A 24,041-nucleotide genomic window follows, 5' to 3' on the forward strand; every position below is an offset into this window, starting at 1 on the left:
ACATTTAGAGGGAGCAAGAGGAGGAAAACTGAGGAACAAATGTGGTTCATGCAAACTTAAGTGGATTGTAGAGTCATGAAAAACAATTATACCAAAACTTTATTGATTATTGTTAATTCAAACTGCTTTGTTTTCATTTTAACTTTTGCACAAACTAAAATATTGAGTTCTTGCAAAAAAACAAGTTTGTTGCTCAAAGTTTCTCATTAATTGATCGGAATTGTAGCACGAAAATAACATAAAACATATCCACAATAACACAAGGACAAAGTCACTCTACTCATTTTAAAGAACAGCTCATTGATCAGGACACATTTCAGACCTCAACACATCTGACTGATCATCAATCATTTCTTCTTTTATTCTTTATTCAGGTTGAGGAGCTGCAGTTTGTCAGAGATCAGCTGTGATTCTCTGGTCTCAGCTCTGAAGTCCAACCCCTCCCATCTGAAACATCTGGACCTGACTAACAACAACCTGAAGGATTCAGGAGTGAAGCAGCTGTGTGGTTTTCTGGAGAGTCCAGACTGTAGACTGGAGAATCTGAAGTGAGTTCACTGTCTGTTACTCTTGTAGATCTGATATGTTTAATCGCCAACTGAATCTAATTCATGTTCCTCCATCAATCTGTAAATGTCCTTTAGTTCATCTTTTCTGTTTCCTTGTCTCCAAGTCTTTGTAGCAGAACGTGTAGAAAACATCCACTGTTAGTTGTTGAAGTCAATGAATGTTTGTGATTAGAGCTGAAGAGTCACATCTGGATCCAGAAGATCCTCTCAACTCACATTTGTTTCAACTGACAAAGTTTTCTTGATCAAGTCCAAAGATTTCTTTGTTTTGTGTTTATTTCAAAGTGACTTGACTGATAATGTCTGATCATTGATGTTGATCCTGTAATGAGGTCAGCAGCATCTTATTGATCTGTGTTGACATCAATAGTTGTCTGAATGTTGTGCTGACGTTTGGATGATGTCTGTAGAAGGCTGACATGATGAAGATCCACAATAACACAAGGACAAAGTCACTCTACTCATTTTAGAGAGCAGCTCATTGATCAGGACACATTTCAGACCTCAACACATCTGACTGATCATCATCATTTCATCTTTTATTCTTCATTCAGGTTGAGGAGCTGCAGTTTGTCAGAGATCAGCTGTGATTCTCTGGTCTCAGCTCTGAAGTCCAACCCTTCCCATCTGAAACATCTGGACCTGAGTTACAACAACCTGAAGGATTCAGGAGTGAAGCAGCTGTGTGGTTTTCTGGAGAGTCCAGACTGTAGACTGGAGACTCTGGAGTGAGTTCACTGTCTGTTACTGTTGTAGATCTGATATGTTTAATCACCAACTGAATCTAATTCATGTTCCTCCATCAATCTGTAAATGTCCTTTAGTTCATCTTTTTTGTTTCCTTGTCTCCAAGTCTTTGCAGCAGAACGTGTAGAAAATGTAGATGAAGCAAATAACAAAGCAGTTTGAATGAACAATAATCAATAATGTGCTCAGGTCATTGTTTTTCATGACTCTACAATCCACTTAAGTTTGCATCAACCACATTTGTTCCTCAGCTTTCCTCCTCTTGCTCCCTCTAAATGTTTTTCCTCAGAGAGCTGGTTGATGCTCTGCTCTCGTTCAATCTCTGTCTCTCTCAGCTTTTTATTCCATGTGAACTCAACTCTGCCTCCACGCTCCCTCGACTTGGCTCAGAGTTAAAATGTGTTTGGATCCCTCCTCTCCAACCCCCCGGTCCTGGTAGAGGAACTGAGTAGTTGTTCTGTTCAAATTAAGTTGGGACTGTTTCCCTCCTTTAACAGTCGTCACCTTCTCTCAGACTCAGACTCACAGTCATCATCTGTTTTTTAAATGCTGACTAGCTACAAATATGAGTATGTGGACTTACTGTAAAGGTAACTACTCTGTTGTATTTACTAGATGATTGACACAAAGACATAACACTGTTGTTCTGCTTTTGTTTCCTCTCTTCACTGGAATTAAAAAAAAACAAACATTTAAAATAGATGATGATAATACTGAGAAAACACCAGCCTAACCATGAACAGAACGACACAGGAAGTAAATGAACTGGCTGACATTTTTCTGGAAATATCTCTTTGATATAAAATGTGATTGGATTTTGAACAGCCAATCAGAATTTGGCCTTTCTGGTGAACAGGGAATAAAAGCTGAGAGAAAAACATTTAGAGGGAGCAAGAGGAGGAAAACTGAGGAACAAATGTGGTTCATGCAAACTTAAGTGGATTGTAGAGTCATGAAAAACAATTATACCAAAACTTTATTGATTATTGTTAATTCAAACTGCTTTGTTTTCATTTTAACTTTTGCACAAACTAAAATATTGAGTTCTTGCAAAAAAACAAGTTTGTTGCTCAAAGTTTCTCGTTAATTGATCGGAATTGTAGCACGAAAATAACATAAAACATATCCACAATAACACAAGGACAAAGTCGCTCTACTCATTTTAGAGAACAGCTCATTGATCAGGACACATTTCAGACCTCAACACATCTGACTGATCATCAATCATTTCTTCTTTTATTCTTTATTCAGGTTGATGAGCTGCAGTTTGTCAGAGATCAGCTGTGATTCTCTGGTCTCAGCTCTGAAGTCCAACCCCTCCCATCTGAAACATCTGGACCTGAGTATCAACAACCTGAAGGATTCAGGAGTGAAGCAGCTGTGTGGTTTTCTGGAGAGTCCAGACTGTAGACTGGAGACTCTGGAGTGAGTTCACTGTCTGTTACTGTTGTAGATCTGATATGTTTAATCGCCAACTGAATCTAGTTCATGTTCCTCCATCAATCTGTAAATGTCCTTTAGTTCATCTTTTCTGTTTCCTTGTCTCCAAGTATTTGTAGCAGAACGTGTAGAAAACGTCCACTGTTAGTTGTTGAAGTCAATGAATGTTTGTGATTAGAGCTGAAGAGTCACATCTGGATCCAGAAGATCCTCTCAACTCACATTTGTTTCAACTGACAAAGTTTTCTTGATCAAGTCCAAAGATTTCTTTGCTTTGTGTTTATTTCAAAGTGACTTGACTGATAATGTCTGATCATTGATATTGATCCTGTAATGAGGTCAGCAGCATCTTATTGATCTGTGTTGACATCAATAGTTGTCTGAATGTTGTGCTGACGTTTGGATGATATCTGTAGAAGGCTGACATGATGAAGATCCACAATAACACAAGGACAAAGTCACTCTGCTCATTTTAGAGAACAGCTCATTGATCAGGACACATTTCAGACCTCAATACATCTGACTGATCATCATCATTTCATCTTTTATTCTTCATTCAGGTTGAGGAGCTGCAGTTTGTCAGAGATCAGCTGTGATTCCCTGGTCTCAGCTCTAAAGTTTAACCCCTCCCATCTGAAACATCTGGACCTGAGTGAAAACAACCTGAAGGATTCAGATGTGAAGCAGCTTCTTGATCTTGTGGAGAGTCCAGACTATAAACTGGAGACTCTGGAGTGAGTAGAGGGTTCCAGTCAGTCCATGCTGCTTTCATCAGTATCGTCCTAAACACAGTTAGTATCAAAGATCCAGTGTTTCCTGTAAACCTGCAGCTTCTCAGTGAAGCTGTGAGAGGAGAATGGAGACAGGCTTCAGGATTGGACAGAAAGACAGAGAGAGAGACAACAGTCAGCCAATCAGATGAGCCAGAAGCTTGTTGTGATCATGTGTTTGAGTTGATGTGAAGACGACTGTTGTTGTTGTGTTGATGTGTCCAGGAAATAAAGCTGGATTCCAGCTGACAGCCTTCCAAGATGTATAGAGACAGTGGTGGTCATTCATCACATCTGATCAACAACTGATCACAGCTCTGAGATCAGTCTGACTGAAGCCTGCACATCACAGAAGCAGCATTACATTCAGTAACCATGAGTTTCTTAGTCAGCTGATCTTTGTTTCCATGGAGCAGCAGTAAATCCATCACTAAAGTGTTGGTGCAGTAATGAAGCGTTCAGGACTCTCAGCAGTTTCTTAGTGAAATGTGCAGAGGAAACAGACTTGATGCTAAAAGTCTCTGCAGGTCTGTGTGTGTTCACTCCAACACGTTAACATGAAGCTGAAAGGAAGCTGGCTGAGCTCCACAGCTGCTCCACTGCTGCTCTGAACAGGACTCAAGTCCCTGCTGCTCTTTCTACTGGATGTGATGATGAAGGGAAACACTCCTTCACCTCCTCTCTTCTTTCTCCTCCTCTCTACAGGTGGAGGTCAGATTAACCAGGAGGGTGTGTGTTGTGAGAGGATGAGCTGTGTCCTGATGATCCAGAGGTTGAAGCAGACTCTGACTGGACCATGTTACTGGGAGGTGGAGAGGAGAGCTTCATCCACATGGTCTCCATTTAAGACCATCAACAGAGCTGCACTTCAACTCTTCACAGAGCTCCAACAAATCAAGTCCAGTCCCTCATCAATCATTCAGACAATGATTCCTCCTCGTTACGTTCCTCCTCCTTCATCCACACATTTATTGGATCAGAGCAGCATCTGCTTCATGTGTCTTTGATTATTGGATGGATTTGTCAGATGAGGAGTTGAGTGTTTCCTGATTCTATAGCTGCTGGTGAACTGTAGGAACTGGTGAGTTTAGAGACGACAGCAAAGGAACAACTCAGTCAGACCAGAGACTCCATCAGATCTTCATCATATCACATGTTAGTCATTTAACAGTGTATCTCCTGGTTCAGCTGACATTTTTACAGTGTATCTGATGGTAATTTCTTTTACAGTGTATTTCCTGATTATATTTTTACAGAATATCTCATGGCTGTGTTTTACAGTGTATCTTCTGGAGACAATTTTTATGGTTTATTTGTTTGTATTGTTTGCAAATTCAGCACATATCCTGCTTTTGTACAGATTCTCACTGATTCTTCACTAAGGTTTCATGATCATTACCAGGCAACGTTTTAAGGCAGTTTCATCTCAGGATGTTTTAAAATGTTAAGATCGTATTACAATTTTAACACATGATATTTTTTAAAATTTAAAGCCATATTAAATGTTGTAGGTTATTTCTCAGTTTATGTCTCAAATCTGAATTAAAAGGCAGTATTAAATAGCATGATGGTAATTTTTTGCAGTATATTCCCGGGTTATATTTTTATACTGTCCCTGTTGTTTAGCTGCAGTTCCTGTGCGTGGCCACCAGAGGGGAGTGACCACCCATCAGTCACAGAGTTATATATTAGAGAGAGTCTGTCCAACTCAAATCATGGGCGCCATGTTTGCTACATCAGAGGGAAGATTCTACAGTGTAACTCTATGGGGTGGATGTTGAAATAAATGTCTTATTCTCACCATTAACGGGCCTATAAATGTAGGGATATAGGGATAAATAAAAGATTATCTTAACATGTCTGTAGTCTACTCACTTACCACTTACTCCTGAACGTGGACAAGACCAAGGAGCTGGTCATTGACTTGAGGAGGAAGAGGACGCCAGTGGAGCCCATCACCATCCAGAGGCTGGAGGTGGAAGTAGTGGGAGTCCACAACAGGCCAGACTGGAGGGACAATAGTGTTGTTGTGGACTAAGAACGACCTGAGTAGACTCTGAGGAAGCTCAGGTCTTCCAATAATTTAAACTTCCAGAAAATGGTTATAATTCTTCTTTAAAAAAAAAAAAAAAAAAAAATCCAAAATTTACATGTCAGGTTATTTCTGGTTGTTTATTGACTACCACCCACCCCACATATCCATCCATAATACCTGTTACATGACTATGAAGAAATATGCGAATCACCATAAAATCACTGCTTGGTCTTAAATTAGAGATATGTTGAAGTGGCTTTGTATAATTTCTAAGTTCATCTTCTTGTTATCTATAACATTTGGTATGAAAAACTATTAAAACATATATTATGTCAGAGCCAGTGTCCCCATTAAATTAGAATGTTAAATGTGAAGCAAATTTAATTTATGTTAATTTTTAGATTATTTAATATTGGATGTAATCAAACTGACCGTAAAGATTATAGGAGAGTCTAAGTCTAACATTATTTTATTTTATTTTTTTTTACTACTGGCTGCAGGAACAATAATACATTTCACTGTATCTTATCTCATCTTATTACAGCTGTAATATGTTTGTTATGTGTCCAGTCTATTAAAACAAATTAAAATAAATCTGTTTGCACAGTACTATGTAGTAGGTATTCATCTATACCTACATTTTTTTTTCACCTTGTGTGTTGTGTTGAATTATTACTTTTTTTTAACTGTAGTACTTTTTTTTAACTGCTGGCTGCAAATACAAAATACATTTCACTGTGCATTGTATTATGTATAACTGTTTGTGACAAATAAATAATAAATCTTATCTTATCTTATCTTATCTTATCTTATCTTATCTTATCTTATCTTATCTTATCTTATCTTATGCAGATGAATAATGTTCTTTGTGTGTCCAATAAAGAAATAGTCTTAGACTCTAGCTTTGCTGAGTTATGTGACTCTGCCTCTAGACCAGTAAATAAAAGTGTTTTCTGAGGTAAATATCTGAGTGGGAGCTCGGATCCCTGGTTCCTCCTCCTCCTGTTTCCAGCCGGAGAAGAGGCACTAGAGACGGACAACCCACCACTGGCCGTCCCGACTGCCGAGGCTGGCCGGAGGACGGACCTCTTCTGTTTTATTTTTTTTTTCCGTTTTTTTTTGTTTTGTTTTTCGTGGAAAGACCGAGCGAACACCTGAAACTCGAACGGGGCACGGAAACGGACGGGATTATAAGTTCCATTTTCTCTTTTTTTGGACTTTCCGGCTGGAAGTTTTTCGTGACTCGACGGGGAAGCTAACGTTAGCCACCGTAGCCGCTAACTTGATAGATTCATTTCAGCTCTAGAAAAAACACACTTCGGCATCTTAAAACCAATCTTTTAGTGTTTAAAATGGGACAAAGCGCATGTTTATGATGGATTTTTATCACGTTGTGTACTTTTATATGAAATAGGGCGTTATTTTCAGCTAAATTACTCTATGAAACTACCTAGCGTTAGCCACCTAGCAGGCACGTCACCTACAACCTGCCTCTTGTTAAATGGTATTTTTGAACTAGTTGAACGTTATTTTCATTTTATTTGCATTTTTAAGGAAGGCTGCTTGTTTTCGGATGCAAATGTAGACACTTTACTTCCATATCCAGATATGCAATCATCGAGCCACCAGCTAACTTGGAGCTAGGTGGCTAACTTGGAATACTGCCCCCCTCCTCCTCCTCTGCTCACTTTATGTGGGTTTTGCTTTGAGGCCTTTTTTGGGAGTTATCCCTTTTTATTTTCTTATTTTCTCTTCACCAAGCCTTAATGCATCCTCAGCCTCTGATTGGAATTTATATTCCCTGAAAGATATTTGTGGTGAGGCCCTTGGAGTACCTGGAGGACCTTGCTGGCCTTTTTAATTTAATCAGAAACTAAGGTGGATTACGGAGGAGGCTGGAATAACTTTATTCTGCAAAGGTGAGACAAGAAAACAACCAAGTGAAACGACATATTCTTGTTTTAATTCGTGTGTAGGCTGCAGCATGGTGCTTTCTCCTTTATAATGCAATCAAACTTGATGAACTTTAATACTAAAAATGTGTAAATGATGCATCTTCCTCAAGGATTTGAGTTTGAAATATAAAAAAAATGACAAATACGATAGCAAAAAGCAGAGTTATGTAAAGAAATAAACTGGAAACGGACATTTTTGTTCCTATCAGACCATGAAGCAGTTTCCCTTGTGGATCAATAACCCTCCAATTTACTCAATCTGCATCTGGAAATGATTCCTTTTAATTGTATTTTTTTTTCTCCACGTAGCGTTAATGCATCCCGATCATGTTTATTCTTATTCACGCTCCTTAATTTGATTTGATGTGGTGAATTAATAATAAAATAGTTTTTCGTGGCCATGGCAGGTCATGACACCAGATATTACTTATATTTTGATTTTACTTGTTGTTCTTAACATTAACAGCTGATTTTTAAATTGTTACCATTAAGGACCTTCTCAAAAACGCCCCAAAAAAGCATGTTAATGTATTTATTTCTACTTTTTTACATAAATCTGGACCTAACATCAGTATTCAGACATGTAACCCTTTATATGCCAATGCCACCATCTATCTATCTATCTATCTGTATGTCCTTATTTTAATATTGTTTAGTGTGTGGCTCCATGGTGCTTTCTTTTTTAAAACGAGGTCAAATTTGATTTATTTTACACTTCAAATTTAAGTATAAACGTTTCATCTTCTCCTCCACCTTCATCATTTGCTTCCCGGTTAATCACCTCCTGCAGAAGGAGGCGTTTTAAAGAGGAGTCCACCTGAGTGACCCCGTTTCCAGGTCTTGATCTGTCATCTTTAGCTTTTGACGTATGGGATGCACCATCTGTCGCTACCTCTTCCTGGATGCTGCCTTACCCACCCTCCCCCTTGTTTAAAAAAAAAAAAGAAAAACATTGTCCAGCCCGCGTGGCTTGACCTGGATATGAAAAGCTTTGTTATTTTTGCTTCTGATAAATCAGGTTTAAGTTGTTTGTCTGCAGCTAAACAAGCTGGTTTAGCAAGTTGAATCAGTAACTGGTGAATCTAATAAGAAAAGTCCTTTATAGACACAGATAGAAAGACACAGAGAGTTATCGTGCATTGAACTGAACAATGTTGATGAAATGACTTTCGGCATTTTCGCCGCTGTTGTCAAAGAATAAGATGAAGGGAAGTCTCCGGCCGCCACCGAGTCCCTGCTCCACTTGTTCCTATTTGTCAGTTGTTGTTCCTTGTAGGTATGTTAAATCCAGCTCACATGATTCTTGGCTTTTGTCTAGCAGTCTGTCTTACCGGACCTAAGCCCCTGGGTGTGGAGAACGCCTCTAAATCCCCAGACCTTAGGTAGAGTCGTAAACTAAACATTACTCCAGTTCTGATTGGTTTCCGTCTCTTTTTTTTTTTGAAGGGTAAACTTGTAGAAGGTTCAGCAGAATTGGCTCCGTTTCACTTCATGTTTAATCAATAAAACATTGTAATGGGGATTATTGTTGTTGTGTCTGAAACATGTGCTGATTGAATCAGCGTTTAAACTCACCAACTATCTTCTGTTTTATCTCAGATCTGTTAACACCAGGTCTGTGTTCAAACAGCACTGATCCGAGTTAACACCATAACCTGAGTAGGCACCGTCTTTGTAGTGTCCCTTTAAGCCGTGTGTTTGAAATTGTTCATCTTCAGATACTGAGCCCTGATCCGTTGTGTCCTAGAGTTGGTGTCCTGTAGCTTCCTGAAGTCTTTCCTTGTCTTCTAGAGTCCAATAAATCTTTCTTTCAGGCCATAAACTCTCTAACCCTCTCTGGAAGATCTGTTTGTCCTCCTCTTTTAAACGTTGTTGTTGTTTGGCTGCAGCCTTTGACCTGATGGTTGTGTTTGAATGATCTCCTACCACCACCTCACCAAACATCCACACCACACTAGTTATTGAAGGATTCTCCTCTTTCTTCTAATTCTTATTTGTTTCTTTCCTTTTTCTTCTTCTTTCATATTCTCCTCCTTCTTCTTCTCCTTCTCTACCATCCTTTTTACTTCTCCTCCTCCATGATGATCTCTTACTACCATCTGTCACCAAACAGCCACATTCATCTGTTTACTTCTGTCTGACTTCATTGTTTTCTTCTTCTTCTTCTTCTATAGTCAAAGGGTTCTTCTTCTTTGGTGTTTTCCAACCGCTACTTAAAGATAAGGTCAGACGTGGCTGAAGTTTCTTTACTGATCCGATCTTTTTTAAAAATGCCTGATACCGATCGGGGCATCCCATCAGCTTCTTCAAATCTGGTTTATGTTTATGAGCTTTTGAGGAGGCGAGTAAATTAAATTTAAGTCGTGGCAGACGAGAGGGGGGAATCCCAGAATGAAGTTTCTTTGGAGAGGAGTCAAATACGTGACAGGCTGTTATTTTTAGAGGACACTTGGTCTTTATTTGAGAGGAGATTTAATTCTGCTTTCGCCCGCTCTGCTGCAGATGATGTGCGAGGTGATGCCCACCATCAGCGAGTCGGAAGGGGGAGGTGGAGGCGGCCGACGGGGCTCCGGCTCCCCTCTGCAGTCGGACTCGGAGGGCCACTTTGAGTCGCTGATGGTGTCCATGCTGGAGGAGAGGGACCGTCTCCTGGAGACCCTGAGGGAGACGCAGGAGAACCTGGGCCTGACTCAGGGAAAGTTGCACGAAGTCAGCCATGAAAGGGACTCGCTGCAGAGACAACTCAACACCGCTCTACCACAGGTACCGTCAGTTTGAGTTCTAGTTGGAATATAAACGCGCTCAATCTCCATCAGTTCGTCATGAATACATGGGTAGTCAGTAGAAATTGTGTATATTTATAACACTTCTAAATATTTCATATGTACTGTATTGACCTGAATATAAGACAACCTCCCTTTTTCAAGATCAGAGTTTTTGAGTCAAAAAGAAGACGAGGGATCTCAGTCTTTTGAACGTGTCCGCTTTTGGGACCCAGGAATGCGTTTCTCTGACTGTTTGCATTTTTAAGACGTATGTTTTGTGTTTGTGACGTATTTTTGTTGTTTGACGACTCTGCAGCGTTAATTACCTTAATGATCTCGACGTTGGCATCATAACTTCTTCTCGGTTGTTTTTCTAAGTTGCTCTTGAACCCGCTTTGTTCCAAACGATCTGGTTTCACGTCACTCTTCCGTTTTTCTACTGGTCATCAGACCGACATTCACATGGGGCCAGTTTTACCTGGAGACCTCTGGTAATTTGTAATAATCATGTACATCATCTGTGATCTTCATCTCATACGAATCTTCCATGTCTGTGATTAGTAAAAATGACACCACAAACTCCCTGAACTAATTCTCGTAACACAGAGGTGATGAAACGAATCCAGTGCGAAGTTTTCTGCTTTTTTCTGCCTCTCGTCGCAATTTTGCGGGATGTTTAATAAATCAAAGTGTGGACAGATGTTAGGGAGTGTTAAATCAAACATGAATGGGTTCATATGTAAAGGTGGAGCTGGTGTAAATACTGACAGGTCCTTGGTCATTTCTTCTTCAATATCTGAACCACAGGACGTCCTTAGGTGAAACTAATCCCAAAAAAGTGCAGCCCCTCTCAGGACATTCTTTCAGGAAGAAAAATACTGTCTCACTTTGGGGCCAATACGGTAAATTAATAAATCAAATAAAGTAAAATATGTGCAGAAAATATATTGAATTATACAGAAGACCCAAAAATAAAGGTCTGTTAGGCTGATGGAAAAGAGAGTCTCTATTAATTTACTCTTTAATTGAATTCCAGTATCTGATGGAAGAAACCAAAGGAGAAAGCAGTTTTTCGTATAAACGTCTACAGTCTTTTTCACTTTACTTTACAGGCATTTCACAACATTTATTTTTTTAATTATATATATAGATAAGTTCAGGGCTTTTCCATCTAGTTTCTCATCTTTCATGACCAGCTGTTCTCCAGCGTTTTTAAATCCAATCAGCTTCCTCAGAGGTTCCTGTTGTGTTCTAGATCTCATTGAGATTTTTTAATGGAAAACATTTGACTTGATTTGAGGAATAACTGCCCTGATACCCTTTATTTTTATTGTCACCTTGAAGATTTTTGCGTTGCAGCCAGGAAAATCAGTGACCTGCAGAACACACTCCCTCCTGAATGCCTCAGTTTCACTTTTGGGTAACACCTCTTACAAGACCTTTGGTATCAACATTAGAGAGTCTGGTCTGGATTTCAAGGTGCCAGTTTACTACAGGACTGTTATATTTACTATTAGGTGAGTTACTGAGCTAAAAACCCTTATGAAACTGTACAAGGTAGAACTGTACAACAATTGTTCCGTTTCGGTTATGTGAGGGGAAACCGGGGTTCACCGTCCATCTGCTCGCACGTCTTTTGTTTTATTAATGACTCATGTTTCTACTCTCTGTGGTCTTATATTTAAAAGATGGGGCTCAGGTTTCCAGCTTTTAATGATGCATAAGAAAGAGACCGGGGACAGAAGGCTGCTAATCAGTGAAGTGTTGTCACAGTTTAGTCCAGTTACAAAGTCGAAATGCTGTGGATTTAAAGATTTTTTTTAAGATGAAGCAAGAGGCCCTGAGACGATGGATAGGGATGATTGATACGGGCTAAAATATGTATCTCGATAAAAATATTATAATTCCGTTCCATGTTTTTGACTCAGTCTGTCTCTACATTCTGTCTTGAGAGTTGTAAGATGATACTGACCAGTTATGATCTGTTGCTTTGTTTCTCATACGGAAAAGACTGAATCTGCAATTGTAATTTACCATAAAGCGACCAGATTAAATTAAATCTGGGGACATTTACAGTTACAGCAGAAGATAAAAAAAAAACGACAATTAAATGTGTCAAGAAGAAATGAAGACATGGGGACAATTATGGTTTAATTTATTTTGACATATTTATTCACATTTAAACATATTTAAACTGCTCTGTCTTTATTGTCATTCATAAAACACTAAAATCTGAGACATTTTTGGGGACAGCTTTTCCTTAGGGGAGGGTATTAGCAACCAGACCACTATACGATACGTATCATGATACTTGAGTCATAATATGATACATTAGTGCGATATATCGCGATATTCTACGTAGTTCACTGAGAAATTTTTAAATGCAGCTTAAAATACAAGTTGTGTGCGCACACACATCAGATGACAGTTGTAATTTATTGAGCAAATTGACTCAAAAAACAATATTACTCCAAATGATCCATTTCCAATTTATTGCACTTGTACAGAAAAAGTGATCTTTTTAAAATCGCTATTGTATCCTAAGAAAAAGGATATATTGCCGATTTATTGCCATATCTATGTTTTTCCCACAACTCTTTTCTCCTGGCTCATTTCCTTTCCACTTGTGGTTATACTTACTACTAATAAATTTGTTGTGTTGCTATCTTTAGCCATTGTCTAGTTTTGCAAACCTTGCACATGGGGCAACTTTGCTCCACATCCACCTTCTGATATCCGAACCGGTTCCATATTGTTGATGAGGAGCCTCATTAGCAAGTTGTCGCCCATATTCCTAACGGATCAGATCAGTTTATAGAAAGTGGTGTTGAATACGTAATGGAAGGTCTGAGGTTAAGACAACTCTGCTGCTACATATTCATCTTCCTTTAACATGTGGTCAGTAGAATATTACAGCAGCTGCTGTCTCTAATGGATCTCTACCTAACACTGGACCAGAACCAGGAACAGCTCAGATTAGATCTGAACCCTAGAAGCTTCCGTCCTCAGAGGAGACACATCTGTGATGATAAAAGGAACTAAGGCGAGGCAGCTTTGTTTATGTAGCACATTTCATACACAGGGCAGCTTAACGTGCTTTACATTTAAAAGGTGAAGACATGCAGTTAAAAACAAAACAGTGAAGACGAACAACAAGGGTTACAATCAATAAGTTATGATAAGAGCAGTAAAAAGAAATTGTGGGGAAAGAAAGCTAGACTAAAATAGGGCATAAAATATGTGCATAATTTCTTTAGTAATCATTTTAAAGTGCTTTAGAGCTCATCCATAAGCACTTAGAAACTAAAGTGTATAAACTTGTGCAAGATTTATAGACTAGCACAGTTTTTGAGTCTAAGACCAAAAATACCCCAAAATGTGGACCTGACTCATTTTTGTTATCTGAAATCTTCTATCCATCTATCTACCAATGAAGTAACTGAGATCTAGAACAACTGAGTTTCTACATGTGCATGCTGCTGACGTGGTGCTGTCAGCTGATCCTCTGGCTTTCTGCCGGAGGATTTGTATCTGGGAGGCGAGAAAAACCAGCTGTAGAACAAGTAGAAGCACTTTGTATGTAATCATTTGTTCATACACCACAATACACTCTTCTGGAAGTTGGAGTTTGCTTGTACATTTCCAGTTCAGAACCATTTTTTCTTAGTTGTTTTTAAAAATTATTTAAATTTTATTACAGTTGTACACACACTCACCGTTTAGTTGGGTGCATTTGTGAAAACATTCTGATACGACTGAACTAAATCTTGGCTTCATGGATCATAGGTTTCAAATAGCTGAGAAAAGAGGGGATGATGAACTAAACGAAAACGAATGCTTTAAATGGTTCTGATTTGTGCAGCTTTCATGCCTGATGTTGCTCTCACACAGGGACTCAAACCAACAGTATGCAGGACATGTCATGTATTTCCTGCATACTCTTGGTTTAAGTCCCTGTGTGGAACAAAAAAAAATAAAAAATCTATCGGTGGATTTTATGAATCATTATCAGCCCCATGTCTTCCACCAACGGATTATTACAATTTTCTCATGAAAAGTTTCTAATTTCCAGGTATTTTTATTTGTAGTCACACTGTGAATGCCTTTAATTCTGAACGCTGTCATCAATATGCGTGATTAATACATGTGATTCATTTAAGGTTTGATTGATTGAAACTTTATTTTGAGCATGTTAAAAGAGTAAGTAAAACAAGAAATTTTATTAATTTATGTACATGCATACAATGATGCATGCCAAAAAATAAAATTAAACAACAAAATCATGGTTTTTGATACAAGGGACGCCCAAACCGGTATTGGGTATTTTTAGAATGATCAGATTAGATTGGTAATTTCACTCAATGTAAATTTTTATTTTTAAGTAACTGAATGACTGGATGGCTTTATTGGCTGCCTGGCCGGTCCGCTGTATTGGCCGGCTGACTGGTTGGCTCTATTGGCCGGCTGGCTGGTTGGTTTTGCTGGCTGGCTGGTTGGCTTTATTAGCTGACTGGCTGGCCGGTCAGCTGTATTGGCCGGCTGGCCGGTTGGCTTTGCTGGCCAGCTGGCCGGTTGGCTGTGTGGGCTTGCTGGCTGGTTTCTGCTGGCTGGCTGGTTGGTCCACTTTATTAGCTGACTGGCTGGCTGATCGATTTTATTGGCTGGCTGGTCGGCTTCATTGGCTGGCTGTCTGTGTTGGCTGGTCTGCTTTATTGGCCGGCTGGCTGGTCGGTTTTGCTGGCTGGCTGGTTGGATTTATTAGCTGACTGGCTGTATTGGCCGGCTGTCTGGTCGGCTTTGCTGGCTGGCTGGTTGGCTTCATTGGCTGGCTGGCTGGCTGGTCGGCTTCATTGGCTGGCTGGCTGGCTTCATTGGCTGGCTGGCTGGCTTGTCGGCTTCATTGGCTGGCTGGCTGGCTGGCTGGCTTCATTGGCTGGCTGGCTGGTCGGCTTCATTGGCTGGCTGGCTGGCTGATCATTTAGGCTGGCTGCTGGCGGGCTGGTCGGCTTCATTGGCTGGCTGGTTGGTGGCTGGCTGCTTATTGCCGGCTGGCTGGTCGGGCTGGTCGGTTGTATTAGCTGACTGGCTACTGGTGGCTGTTGGCTGGCTGGCTGGCTGGCTGGCTTCATTGGCTGGCTGGCTGGCTGGCTGGCTGTCCCAAATGGTAACAGAAATTCTTCTGTGACAAGACTCAAAAGGAACAAACATCAGTTCCCATCAGGACACATTCAACATTAAAAAAACACACATTTAGAGAAACTTGAAACACACATGACTCGAACACACTGTTGAAAGCAGCGGCCGATTAAAAGGTTATGAGCTGCTGCTGTGGGCAAAGTCTCAGTGTCCAGGTCGTTCGGTAAAGGGGAGGTGCAGTTGTTCCCCCCCCCCTCCGGTGAGAAAACCCTCCGACTGGAATTCACAAACATTCCAGGCCTCGATCACACGTCAGCAGCTTCTCCAGCTCCAGTGGTTTCCCTGTCGGACGCTGCATTCACTCTCTTCATTTTATTTTTGGTGTCTCTTTATTCTCTGTACGCTCCAGTTCGGCTTCTCATGTGCGCATGAATATCTTAGCGGTCTAAGATTAGTAGCCACATGTTGCGGTCAGTTTTCTGGCCTTCTGGCTTTGTCATCCAAGATTTGTTGTAGCTGTGCTTGAAGTGGGCATCTCTGTGAGCGGCTGTATCAGCTGGCAGGGAAATTGGCAGCTTCACTCTTACGTTTTGCCGCACACATTTCCAGCAAAACTAGTAAATGTCTTTACCAGAAATAGGAACTTTGGAATTGGAAGTGAATCTACAGAGTTTGCACACATGTTGAGATACAGAACCTGGTTTCAATTTTACTCAAAAGGTCAAAGTTCTTGTTTGTAAATGTTAGGTTTCCATCAAATGATTTATTTATTTGTTCCTCTGTTAATGTTTTCTGAGTAATCCTGTGGATTGGATACTCCCTTCCTGTCACATTTAAACAGGATATCAGTGAATAAGGATTCAGACGTTATCTATTATAATACATTTTAAAACAAAAGTTAGTTTACAAAGTGTTGAGTGTGTTTAGAGCCCAAACCCATCGAACCCAGTGTTAGAACCAGTGGAGAAAGTTGCCCTGCTAGACTAAAGTGTCACCATTAGAATTGCCTTTAGCGTTACCATTAGCATCAACGTGCAGCAACTTCGTCTTCCACTGGAATTTTAACCTCAGGAAACCATCAGGAATTTGGAAGTTTGAGATCAGGTGTTTTCAGTGAACGATAACAAAGTATTCCACACAAATCAAATATTTCCACAGAGGATTTGGACTGTCCTCTTCTAGTGTTGGCCTTGGGATGTCTTCATCTTTAGTGAAGTGTTTCCATCATTCCTCGATGAACCGCGGCCATGTTGTTATTGTCGCATGATAAAAAGATTTTCCTGATAAATGTATAAAAAAATAAAAAAAATCATGGTGACCAGATTTTGAAAATGAAATCTGTGGACATTTACAGATCAGAGATAAAAGTGAATAAAAAAAAAAACATTTATTTATCAGGATGAAATGATGCAAACGAGATTAAGTTTTAGTTTATTTTGACATATTTATTCACATTTATCATTTTGGGGGCGCAAGTCATCCAAAAATCGGGGACTGTCCCCAGAAATAAATGTGGTACATTGCTGTCTTTTACATATGGGACACGTTTGTTCCAAGTCCACCTTCTGATATCTGAACCACTTCCATGTTATTGATACTTTTATAACATTTATCGCGAGATGCCAGCTCCAACTTATACTGCATGTTTCACAGTGATCCCAGCGATGTGAACGTGGGTCGCAGTTTAAATCTAAGGGGGTGTAAATCTAATAAAGACTGTCCCTGCTATGAATGAAAGGTCCATGACGACTGCTCGGACTAACAGCCCATCTGTCCTCTCCGTCACTCTGAGGACGCTGTGGTCGCTCGTCTCCATCAAAGCTCGTCTCTGTTCTGGATTCGACAGTGGACGATTAAACTCGACTGATGTCACAGGCAGATGCACAGCGTGGTCTGAAAACCCCGACGTCTAATAGTTTAAAAAGATAAGCTCAGAGGTTTGTTTTGTTTCAGTGCTTTGGGTATTTATTTATTTATTTTTTACATTTTAGGCCATGTAGGTGTCCTTCCCTATGAGCTTTAATCCAGAATAGTGAGGTAAACCAAGGTGTTCCCTTTATAAGTGACATCATGGAAGTTAAACTAGAAAGTTGAGTCTTAATCCTGTAAAGCTGAAAATGTTTTCCATCTGGCTTCGACTGTTGTGCAACATGGAGACACTGTGGCATCGAGTGAGAAGCAAAAAGGGGGAAGAGAAAATTTGCTGATGATTTAGGCAAGAAACTTTAACCCTGCAGTGAATAATCGGTGACAGTTTGTTGGTGTTGGTGGTTAATTGGCCGCCTCAAAATAAGAAGCAAAATGTCTCCAGCGAGTTCTGTATTCTGGTCAGTGGCACAATGGTATGAATGGGGAGTGCACAGCGGTCAGACGGAGACACAAAGGGCCGGCTTGTTCCTCGCTGGGACATGAAAGTGATGGCGTGAAAATGTGAGCTGAGCGAGTAGCTTAAAAGGAAGCAGTGAGAGGAGATGGGAGCTGTTTAGTTTGGTCCAGATGCTTTCTGCTGTCAGCTCCGTACAAGATTTAACAAATGTTTCATTTTCCTTTCAGGGCGTGAGAGTTGTGTGCAGCAATGATTTATCGTAAGAAAACTCGACGTCCGTAGCGTTTGGTGGTTTTAAAAAGGGCTGCGACCGAGGTTTAGATGATTCCTTCACACTTTCTTCAGTTCAGGACTTTTCTGACGTTATACTTTTTAAAATCCAAAAATATTTCAGTCCTGACAGGTTTCTAAGGATTGGAGTCAAACATTATCATTCTTTTTTTTTTTAGAAGTGAGATATCTAATCAGACGATGCAGGAAATGGTGCATATTTCAAAGAAGAGTGATCTGAGAATCTCGTAAACTGATATTAAATCTTTCAAATCAAGATGGATTTGATTTGGAAAGAGGATTTTATTTTTGAAACCCCAGACTGACCAACATTTTAAGTTTTTAATCTAAAAGAGCTCGTTTGTGCTCGTTACTGTTTTTAGGGTTTATTCAGATATTCATAATCTCACAGACGTTTGAGTTGAGGAAAGCTTTCTTAAACCTTGGACCTGTTCGGGTACATCGTGTCCACACCTGTTGAACATATGTCTTAAGCACTTCTGCATCTCATCATCTCACCGTGGCTCCCGCTTGCTCAGAAGTTTGGTCTCTGAATAATGCTCTAAGAAATTCTTTGAAACAATAATTCAAATATTTGCCAGGCTATTTTCTATATAAATCTTCCAGAGGTTTGTGGTATTTCACATCTTGCATAAGGCTTTTGTGGTGAGACGTCTAATGAGAGGATGAAGGAAATGACACATTTAATAAATCGCTTGGAGGATTTTAGGAATCGTTCTTTTTGGACTCAGTCCCGTCTGATGATGTTGGGAGAACTTTGGAAGTACAGATGATGAGAAAGTTATCGAACAGTCTGCAGATACTTGGGATCAATATCTGTCTTTTAAGCACCATGATTGAGGTTCTTACAAAGAAACTCGGGGTCAAACTGGGTTTCTACTATAGAAACAACTCCTTCAGTGTGAAGAAAAGACTGATACAGGCAACTTTTCCATCGTTTCCAACGTTTTATGCTGGATTCAGTGGATCATGCAGCATTAAGGAACACTGGTACAGTTTCCTTTATAAGGCCATTTCTGTGTGATCTGCCTCCTTATTTATTCACTCTTTTTATTCCCAAAGAAGCTCCAGAAGCTGGAGTCTTCAGCTCAATAGACAGATAACGTAAGAACCGTCTGGTGAAAGTGTCTTTAAGATATTTGCGCCCTCGTCCTGGTGGAAATCACAGAATCTCTTCACATTGGAGTGGTCCAGAATTTATCCATCTGTACTCAGCCCCTGCAGTCGCCCCAACGTCTTTCTACTTGTAAAGTCGTAGAATCCTCACTAGTTACCAAGATGGCCGCCCCGTGGTTAAACCGTACTAGAAGCTCCTGTAATATAGTAGTTGTTGCACTAAACCGGTTGTTCAGACAGTATTTTTTCCACATACATACGTTGAAATGCTGTTATCGTAAACATTAGCCTGGTTAAACCAAAACAGCCAAACACCATCGTGGCAAACTGGGATTAATAGTGTATTTTTTTTTTGAATATTTTTATAAATTTCTGCCTCATGTTTTCTATTGTGTACATTACCAGGACCCCTTTGCAAAAGAGATTCTGAATCTCAATGGGGTTATTTTCTAAATAAAGGTTAAATAAAATAAATAAAAAGTATAAACAGAACATTTGAAACATGAAGAAAGAAAAAGCCGACATGCAGCAGAATGATAAAAGAACGTAGTTGAATATGGGAGGTTTTCCTTTGGCTCGTCTCTGTGGGAGCTGAGTTGAGCAGCAGGCTAAGCGGCTCTGAATAAGAGCCATTGTGGAGCCTAATTAGTTTTTGACGGTGAGTCCTCCTGCAGGAGAACAGATGCCCTCTGCACAGTGTCAGATTTCAGCACACGCCGTAAGCTTTTAAGAACGGCTAAAGTCATTATGGAGGATGGAGGCCTGTTGGTTCCGATCCCAGTCTGTCGCAGGGTTTGGTGTTGGAGAGGAAAAGAGCTTTTTCTGAGGTTACGTTCGAGGATCCACAGACAAACTGGCTGCTAGACCGGAGAATGTTTACAGAGGTTTGAAGATGACGTAGGCCGCTCGTTAAGGATTAATTATCTGTCATAGGAAGTGTTTTATATTCCTAATGGAGTCTCACTGACACCTCTGATTTAAAGTGGATTTAAAATGGTAGTTTATTCAATGTATAAGATACAGTACTCCAAAACATGCCAAAACATTAGGTACACTAATAAGGGAATTCTAATCTAAATAATGTTCAGTGGATGTTGAAACGTCATCAGAAAGCCATTAAACTGGATTAAACATATTTAGCCTAGGTACAGACTCTGTACCACAAAAAAATAAATAAATAAAAGTTGTAACACTAAGATTAACAGGAACAGCCACACAAATACTTTAAAATTGGTAGTTGCTAAACCAAAACTCATATTTCTTTCTGATAGAAAAATATAAACTCTGAGTAGTTTTACTCACTTACTGTGTTTGTATTGTGTGGTCAGTCCATTAGTTACACTGGGGAAGTCGTTCTAATCTAAATATAAAATGACTGAATTGATGTCGGAGCAACAATTGGTTCATTGGTTCTCTTGTTTCTTATTTTTTCTAATATTCTGTTCAAATTGGACATCACACAATGCTTTAAAAATAAAAAAGCACCAATTTATGGACAAAGTTCTTCATTGTTTAAACGCGTTGGCACCAGTATCGGATAAACCCTGAACCAAACCCATCCCTGCAGAAACCTGGATGATCATAGTGAAGGACAGTGAACACTGACTACGGTGTCAAAATATAAGGAAATATCAGCTCAGTAGAACTATTAAATGAAACCCCAGTTGAATCAACGTCTCTGAGTTATTAGAAACTAAAAACTAAAACACCAGAACCTTCATGAAGACGTTTGCTTTCGCCTTCGTACCTGGAAGCGAGACGTACTGAAATGATCTCGGTGCCACGGTTGATGCAGATGCAGAGTTATCCTTGAAAATGTTTTGTGTGTGTCTCCATGTTGTGGTGCAGTGTTCCTTTAATAGGTTGGCACACATATTCATGCGGCCCTTTAATTCCCTCCCCTGTCGTACGGCTTAGAGAGAAGCTCAGTCCACGTCCACCCAGCACGGACTGAGCCGCTGCAGGGACGAATTCAAATTTAAACTTTTAAATGCACTTTAATCTCACACTGCAGCTTAATGGCAGCTCGGTTCATGTCAGAGTTGGTTCATACTTGCATATTATGTTATGACTTACTCTTAATGTTATTATTATACGTATAAACACTCAATTGCCAGTTCATTAGGTACGCTGATCAGTGAACTCTAATAAAATGTTTTCCATGAAGGTGTGAACCTTTAATTTCCAATAACGCAGAGACATGTTGGTTCAACTGGGCTTTCACTTTGTAGTTCTATTGAACTGACACATGTTCCTAATATTTTGTCCTAATAGTCAGTAGGTTAGGCTAAAAAAACAAAACAAAACAGAAACATCTTAGAGTTTAATTTAATGCAATTTTAACAGCACCTCAAACTACATCATCCACAGCTCAACATTATTTAGATTAGAATGACTTCACTTACACAAAAACTAAATAAATCCTTTAAGTGCGGTTATTTTATTTTATTGTTTATTTTACATTTAAAAGAAGGTGGTGTTAAAAGTCTCGATGTTAACAGACTTAAACCTGTAGAGAAACCATTTAACGTAGCATCAGAATCAGTTTCTAATAATAACTGAGAGAGATGTTCGTTCAGCAGTATTTTTATTTTGTAGAACTTGTTGAACTGACACTAATATACCAGAAGGTATTTGCATCTGCTAGTGTTCCTAATGTTTGGGCAATTGAGTATAATGTAAACTAATTGTAGTAGTGTTGACTACATTTCCCTGCAGTGTTGTGTTGTGTTCATGGCCCAAACTAGGACAGATTTCATTTATTTATTTATTTTTCTAACATTGGACCACATTTAAGATCAGCGCCCTCCTATAGGTGCCTTCTTTAACTTGGACTCCAACTCAAGTCTACAAGCAAGTTTTAATTTATTTATTTATTTATTTTTAATTGAAGAATGTTAGAAGATGACTAGAAGATGGTTGTGATGGCAGATAGGGATAGAGAAATCTCAACCAACCTCAGCGGCTGCTCTGGAATGTAGGAAGTAAGCCACTCTGTAATTACCCCGACGGCGCTGCCTCCCGTCGCCTCTCATTGGCTCACGGGGAGGAGAGACCTCGGTGGCAGCCAGTAGCAGACCCCGTCTTACCTCTTTTTAGTCGAGTGGAATCTGTGCCAAGTCCCGGGAAAGGGCTGGATTGGAGGGAAGGGAGAATAGTTGTGGTAGTCGCAGAAAAGAACGATCAGTTCCAGGAGCCCTCTGCCTCCTCCCCCACCCCCATCCCATCCCATCTCCCCCTCGGAAACATAGCGAGAAGGCCTCACCACTCAGGCTACTAGCGCTACAGGGCAAAGAAAATCAGGATGGGACATTCTTTAGGGGTCCGACCATGCATGTAATCCCTAAAAAGCAGAGTGTGCGTCCATTTGTGTGCAGCTGCAATGACATCCTTCTAACAGTTTCATTTTTTAATTAATAAACAGAATAGAGGTTACGTCTTAGGCGGCAGCGAGGAGCGACGGGAATGTGGAGTTATCTGCTGTGACTTGCTGCGTGATGATGGCATTCGCAGTAACCGCAGAGACGACGCTGACGCAGAAGCTAATTTAGCTGAGGTCTTCAAACCAATATCAAAATGTTTACAGTGTGAGTGAAACAGCAGCGTAGGAACGTGAGGTTCAGAGGTTTCAGAAGGCTTGTACTATCTAAGGTCAGGCATGCACTTGCACTTGCTTTCAAAAAGAAGAAAGGAAGGAAGTAAAGATTTAAGGAAGGAACAAAAGTGGGCAGGAAAAAATGAGAAAGAGGAAGCAAGAAATGAAGGAAGGCAGTAAACAGTTGTAAGAATGGAAAGCAGTGAGTGGGTAAGAAAGTGGAAGGAAGGAAGTAAAATATGAAAGAGGAAGCAAAAAGGAAGAAAATAATGAAGAAAGGAAGACTGTAAACTGTTAAATAGGAAGAAGGAAGCCCGTAGAACACGGAAAACAAGGGAAGGAAGTCAACAATTAAGAAAGAGGAAGTAAGAAAAAAGGAAGATAGTGGACATTTGTGAAAGAGGAAGTAAAGCAGTAAAATGAAAGATGATAGAAGGAAGAAAGACAGTAAACAATTGAGAAACAGGAAGGAAGACAGGCACTAACAATATAGGAGAAAGGAAGGAAGGGAGGAAGTCGGTAAACAATTAACAAAGGAAGTAAGATGAGAAGGAAGGTAGTGAACAATTGTGAAACCGGAAGTAAACTGGAAGAGGAAGGAAAGAAGCAAGACGGAAAACAATTGAAAGGAAGGAAAAAACAGATACATGCAGTAAAAATATGAAAGAGGAAGTAAGAAAAGAAGACGATAAGGAAGATGGAAGACGTTAAACATTTGAAAGGAAGACAGGCATTAAAAAATGAAAAGGGACGGAGGCAGTTGGTGATACTTTCTCTGGGGTCCAGGGTCCTGGAGCTGGAGGTCTTTATTTCGGGGTCCGTCCACGTAAAACCCTGCATCCGTTTATTCTCTGATGAAACAAAAGCTAAGACGTGATGTCATGTTTGTGTTGCAGGAGTTTGCTGCTCTGACGAAGGAGGTGAACGTGTGCAGGGAGCAGCTCCTGGAGAAGGAGGAGGAGATCGCTGAGCTGAAGGCCGAGAGAAACAACACACGGGTTAGTGAGAGGAGGTGGTTGCCATAGAAACGCCTGACTAATCACTTTCCGTTGTGTAATTAACGTGTTGTCACAGAGGGTGTGGCACCAACACTCCATCATCTAAATATTTAACACATGGCAGCAAAGCATCACAGACGACAGAGTTCAGTTCATTTCTCTCCGCTGACTCAGTTCGTTAGGAAGGAACTTTACTTCCTCAGAGCCTCCCTTCCTTCCTTCCTTCCTTCCTTCCTTCCTTCCTACTTCCCTTCTATCATTCAATTTTAAATTATTTAATTTCTTTCTTCCTTTGGTT

The 24,041-nt window shown here is 40.0% G+C and overlaps 2 protein-coding genes across 18 annotated transcripts in view; both read left to right on the plus strand.

Annotated features, from left to right (window-relative positions):
• Window positions 1-396: 396 nt before the first annotated feature.
• Window positions 397-4,247, plus strand: LOC125005246 (NACHT, LRR and PYD domains-containing protein 12-like; the record flags this gene model as incomplete). Its single annotated transcript, XM_047580438.1, has 5 exons — window positions 397-548; window positions 1,124-1,297; window positions 2,568-2,741; window positions 3,317-3,490; window positions 4,232-4,247. Coding segments are annotated over 5 exons (690 nt in total), but the record flags the coding sequence as incomplete, so codon positions are not given.
• A 2,327-nt stretch (window positions 4,248-6,574) lies between these two features.
• Window positions 6,575-24,041, plus strand: part of ppfia1 (PTPRF interacting protein alpha 1) — a 41,737-nt gene continuing 24,270 nt past the window's right edge. For all 17 annotated transcript variants that reach the window (XM_047580370.1, XM_047580372.1, XM_047580378.1 and 14 more), the window contains exons 1-3: window positions 6,575-7,480; window positions 10,019-10,279; window positions 23,642-23,743. In XM_047580370.1, coding sequence (XP_047436326.1) covers window positions 10,019-10,279; window positions 23,642-23,743 — 363 coding nt within the window. In that variant the 5' untranslated portion in view covers window positions 6,575-7,480. The remainder of the gene's footprint in view (window positions 7,481-10,018; window positions 10,280-23,641; window positions 23,744-24,041) is intronic.

Source organism: Mugil cephalus, chromosome 3 (genome assembly GCF_022458985.1).
Source record: "Mugil cephalus isolate CIBA_MC_2020 chromosome 3, CIBA_Mcephalus_1.1, whole genome shotgun sequence".
Lineage (NCBI taxonomy): Eukaryota > Metazoa > Chordata > Actinopteri > Mugiliformes > Mugilidae > Mugil > Mugil cephalus.